The 5,541-nt window shown below is 41.8% G+C and overlaps 1 protein-coding gene across 1 annotated transcript; it reads left to right on the forward strand.

Annotated features, from left to right (window-relative positions):
• The first annotated feature begins 500 nt into the window (after positions 1-500).
• Positions 501-5,535, forward strand: LOC108632631 (uncharacterized). Its single transcript, XM_026819835.1, has 5 exons — positions 501-2,586; positions 2,771-3,037; positions 3,157-3,283; positions 3,440-3,598; positions 5,087-5,535. The coding sequence occupies exons 1-5, from the start codon at positions 1,339-1,341 to the stop codon at positions 5,206-5,208; spliced, it is 1,923 nt and encodes a 640-aa protein (XP_026675636.1). The 5' UTR covers positions 501-1,338; the 3' UTR covers positions 5,209-5,535.
• Positions 5,536-5,541: the final 6 nt, after the last annotated feature.

The following is a 5,541-nucleotide window of genomic DNA, read 5'->3' on the forward strand; positions in this document are numbered from 1 at the left end:
AGGTAAGACGGCAGACAGGCAGCTCGTAGCAAGTATTAAAAATGATCCGCGAAGCAGCATGGTTGTTGCCAGGACGAGGCTCGAAGGTAAAATAATTTCTTAGTGGCTGGCCATCGAAAATGAGGAACGTGCCATCGATCCGCAATGCGCTGACATAGCTATTTCTAATGTGTTCCCACCGCCTTTTACGGGTTGCGCAATTAAAAATTTGCTTCGCGCCAATTTTATCGCGCTTGTCATTCCTCCGGGCGAGGCGCAATAAAAAATAATCAATCTATCTACCAGCTAACTAGCAATTCCGACTTTTACCTAATTCCTATTTCCAACCAAGTGCCTGAACACACGTTGGATACACGTAATCATGCCATCAATCAAGTTCCACAGATTTCACAGTAAAATTCACCTGCAAATTACGTTCGCCAGGGAATAAAAATGTATAAACGACCGATTGCAAGAATTCTATTCATATTTTAAAAGGTCGACTTCTTTAGCATAATGTCTATCTGGCCTCAGTAGAACATTTACAGAAGTAGCCAGTTAAATGTGAGACCTTCACCCTAAGCATCAGACATCCCCATAAACGCGGCTCGTTCCACTCGACGAGGCGCGAGCACGCTCCCCATTAAACGTGCCCGCTGCGATGTACATTTAAGAACAAGCGATTGCGTAATGCGAAACATCGAGGTGGTGCACTATTTGCGACCCGGCTCGGACAGCAATAGCCTCTTCCACTTAAGGTCGGGGAAGGACCTTGCCCCCTATAACAGCTTTAACGGGGGCAAAACGCCGTCTGCAGCTTAGAGGATAGAAGAAAAAAACGTTGTTATACACGTCCAGAGAGATCACCTAGTTAGCGCCACAAGAATCAGTGGTCCGTGGCCCAGATCCAGTGCCCTTCCACGGGTCTGTATAAAACCGTAACGCATCATCCACTCGCGATCGTCACTTTTGTGCCACGTTCCAAACACAGTTAGCTACTAATGATCGTCAAGAGAACCCTTTGAAACACAACTATTGAAGAATTGCAAGATCGTCAAGATCAAGAAAAATCATGTGGGTCGAGCCCTGATCAGAAAATAAATACTGTGATTATTCGAGATCTTAATTAAAAAATCTGGAAGAACGAATTATTGGTCCGGGAGTTCGAGCGTTGATGTGTGCGGGCATCTTCTGCTTTCTACTGATCTTCGCCGTGATCGCTATCCTCGTCCTGGTGTTAGTCAAGCCAGTCTACATTTGGGAGATCAAAGCTGAACAGTGATTACAAATTAAAATTGAAGCATAGGAAGCTTGAATCGTGTATATAATAAATTATATCGAAGTAGATTTGAGTGGACAATGGCGAGAATAATCATTGCTATAGTATTTCTATCACTGACTGTCATGACAGTGAATGGCCAAGGATCTCTTTTGGAAATGTCTCAACAGCTTTGGACGAAACTGTTATTAGGAGGCTTCTCGAAAACAGGTAAACTCGATCCACTTAGAGTGCCGGTGATAAAGGTGGACCAGTCGGAAGGGAACACGAGCTACAGAATAATTCTCCGCAACGTGGAGATCACAGGATTAAACGCGTCCACTTTGGAGAGCATCCACATAGCCCGTGGAAGGTTGAAATCAAACTTGAGCGAACTCGAGGCTGGCTACGTGAGCTACAGCGATTTACGAGATTTGGACGCCATTAGATACAGATTCCACACGTTGATCAAGGAACCGAAATCGCAGACGGACAGCTTCGAGGCTATAGTCTCTGCCACCGATCAGAACAGCAAATTCATGGCCAAGGAGGAAGAAGGTCGACTCGAGAGGTTCAGACAGTACGACCCCTTCTTGATGAAGATTCAAGCAGACAAAATGAAGCAATCTTCGGCTGATCAGAGCAGTCGTAAGCTTCACCAAGAGTCTGGCTTAGGATCTTTCAATATGGAAGGCGCGAGGGTACTTTCGAAGTCTGAGACCAGCCAAATCGTCGAGAACCTGAGGTACCCTGCCGATGTTCAAATGATCTATGCAATGAGCGCGATCAATTCCGGATTGAATTCGAAGAATGAACAAAATGAGAATTATGACCGATCTAGAACTCTCTATAGTGATCAGAACAAGGAAAACAGAGGACAGAGTCAGAGAGGAGAAGCTTACGACAGATCTTCCAGTGGCTCTTATAGTGAAATTCGTAGACAGGGTCAAAGGGCAGAGAATTACGATAGGCCTTACATTGGTCCCTATAGCGAACAAGCTAGAGAAAATATTAGACAGAATCAGAGAGGAGAGAACTATGATTCTCAATACAGAGGACAAAGTAGACAGAGTCAGAATTTCGGTAGCAGACCGGAGCAACGTTACGATCAGGTCGAGGCTTCGGCCTCGGAGAACGTGGAGAGCAGAGTGGCAGATCAGAGATTTGTTCCTGGTTACCTTGGCAGGGAACAAGCTTACCGTGGTGGTTCAATGCGACTGGAAAAACAGCCTGGATATATCGATATAGTCTACGCGGATGGAAGTAATAATGGTAGCATGAGACGATTTGGAAATGGGAGAATCGACTCCAGCGACGGTACCAGAGTGTATGGAACCAAGGATTCTGAGGTATTAAATTAAAACAAAATAAAAAAATCGATAGATTTTTTGATACAAAATAAATTTAAATAATATTCTGTATACTTTTATATGCATTCATGAATTCGCAAGCACTCAATGCGTTTCGTTTCCGGAATTTTTAGAAATAAATTCTCTGTATAGTTTTTGCATGAGGCTTATCGTATGTAAATAGGATATTCTTGGGAATAAGAGGATTATTAGTCGCAACTGCACCGACGGAGAGTCGTTGACGAAAAGGAACGACGCAGTGAAGGCGGCTATAGCAGCGAAAAAGCTGGACGGTCTTTCTCGATACGCGAGGGATTATCAGGAGAAGCAAGGATATTTCGAAGAGGGCATGCAGCTGCTTTATCACTACGGTGGAATGGATCGTGGGAATAGAGAGAAACTGGGCCAGGGAGCCAGACATAAGCGTGCTCACAGAGACAACGAAACCGATGTCAGTATTTTATTTCCGGTATTACAATCACATCGAACTCGATTTCCTTCAAGCATCAAAAGTGATATATCAATTTTTATCGAAGTTGTTCATTTCAACTTTTTAACTCTTGTTTCAAGGACGACGTGATGCATGTGATTATGAAAATAAAAGTTCCCTTGCTCCGCGTGAAATCTGATTACCAACTGACTGGAAAAGTTGGTCAGGAACTGGTGAGAGGGAACGGCAAGCTAAGTGGCAATTTCAGTGAGTAAATCACCGAACCCAAAATGAATAATTTGTATATTTGAAAATCTTGAATAAAAACAGAAATAGAAAAAAACTAGAATTTTATACGTCAGCGAGACGTTGTTGGTTTTCTGTCTGGCTGGTAAAAAATAATGAATTCACGTGTATGCGCAGCGGAATTAATCGGCGACTTCACGGTCGAACTGAAGAAGGTGAAGAATCAGGATATGCTAATCGTCCGTGCAGCCAGGAGTAAGTTGAGCGCCAAAAAGCAGGACGTTTCTCTTCAGGGAATGGACGAAAAAGGAGCAGTGAAATCGATTCTCACAAACGGTAAGTACAGAACTTATTTTCTCGAGTGAAATAAAATCAGATTATTATCGAATCAATCGAAGTCTGTAATTTGAACGCACGATCCGTGCGTCACGAACGACAATGCTGTAGCCGGTTCACGCATTATGTAAAAGCTCGACGGTTGCGTCACGGAGCCGGTGTTCTTCCGTAATTATCAGTCGCCGGGGAAACCCGCTTAGGAAAAATAGGAATTCCACAAAGAAAAACGAAGAAAGTTTTGTTTAGACGCGACGTTTGGGCGTTCGTTTCGTGCTTAAACGGCGGAACGCGCCGGGCATGCATGCGATTATGCGACGTTAAAGATGGATGGCACGCAAAAGGAAACGCTTTCGTTCGACCGAATGACAGTATGAAAACACCTAATTAATGAAATACTTACGATTTCTTTAAGGTCGATTTAAATTCAGATTATTCTGCAAAAATAAGATCGAAGAAATCATTATTAATACTAAATTTATTAATACTTTTTGTACAATATTCTATAATAACAAACATCTATATTATTTAACTTATTCTTCTTTCATTTCTTATAAAGGAATTTAAGAACACTGCATAGATTTAGTGTCATATTTACAGATCTTAATTCATTCTCTAGATCAGTACTCGAAATTATGATTCACCAGTCATTAATAGCCTGCGAATCTTTATGCAAAATAAGCAATCAATTAAAAGAATGCTTTTCGGATTGAAATTACTTTTATTATTTAATCATTGCAATTCATTTATGGGATTTAGTTACCAACCCAATATTTACTGCAGTTCGTTTATAAATCATTAAACTGGCGATCAATAAACGACATCATAAAAATTCATAAGCTGTTAATAAAATCGTAACGAGAGGAATCTTATTATTCCTATACAGTCGCAGTAGACAATTCCATTTTGTGTCTGAGGAAATGGTCGGTCGTTCATAGGAAACAACAGAGGGAAGTAAAAGTTGCCGATCGATCGAGCCAAGTAAAAGTGTACCCATTTTCACGGCGCGTGTGTGTAGCCTGTTAAGCCGAGTGTCTATCCATGCAACGTCTGTGGGACTCGAGGCACTTAGAGAGGATCAATTTTTATGATCTTCAATGGAGATGGTTCCACTTATCTCGAAAGTGTGAACGGCGATTCTATTCATGTCTTAAGTGCCACCTGTTTTGAAATATATACGAGAGGTGCTTGAAATTGCAATCCCAAATACCATTGTGAAATATGAGACTCTAGACTCCTGAGTTTTTTTTCCACCCTCGCCCTTGTACTTCCTTGATCGTATCGGTTCGCTAGGTTCTTCAGTGCAAATGATAAAAATCACCCTTTTAAACGTTTTGAACAGTCGCACAAATGGCCATCAGGCCTTAGCAGTCATCCAGCGTGTTCAGCGTATTAATCAGCTTCGACATTTGACTCGCATATTGACTGGGCTCCACGTTGCGCAGCGCATTAACTCGGTTGATAATAGATTCCTCCGACTTTTGTCGACAGGTTTGATGGCAGCAGAGGCGGTGGCTGCCATGCTGGCTGACGACCTGGCCACCAAGGCTCTCAACGACAAAACGGCGGACGCGATGATTTACAGGATGTACAAAAATCTTCCGGTCCATTAGGGAAACCGGATACTCCGACAGGTTTACGTAATTCAATCGCTCGACTGCGGATTTCCATGCACGATTCAAAATTGGTTTTAAATAAAAATTCATTCTGTCATTGAAATATTTCAACATGCTTCTAACATTTATTGCATGCACAGTGAATTTTCATAGAAATGCGTCGAATCCATGTTTTATTAATGACCGTCCAAAGGTTTATGAAATGAAATATTTCAAATTCGAGTTGAAATAGCATTTGAACTTTTGACCTATATTTTTATACCTATTGCGTGCTCTCGTTACTGGCTATAATAATAATAAAACCGACTAACTAATAGCACTACTGAACTA

The sequence above is a fragment of the Ceratina calcarata genome, unplaced genomic scaffold (genome assembly GCF_001652005.2).
Source record: "Ceratina calcarata isolate Rehan_Ccalc_2016 unplaced genomic scaffold, ASM165200v1 scaffold164.2, whole genome shotgun sequence".
NCBI classification, from domain to species: Eukaryota; Metazoa; Arthropoda; class Insecta; order Hymenoptera; family Apidae; genus Ceratina; species Ceratina calcarata.

Excerpts from the sequence above, each read along its gene's own strand:
- LOC108632631 (XM_026819835.1), top strand. The coding sequence starts at position 1,339 with ATGGCGAGAATAATCATTGCTATAGTATTTCTATCACTGACTGTCATG. Across the intron at positions 3,038-3,156 it reads ACAGAGACAACGAAACCGAT|GACGACGTGATGCATGTGAT; the intron begins GTCAGTATTTTA and ends TCTTGTTTCAAG. Across the intron at positions 3,284-3,439 it reads CAAGCTAAGTGGCAATTTCA|CGGAATTAATCGGCGACTTC; the intron begins GTGAGTAAATCA and ends GTGTATGCGCAG.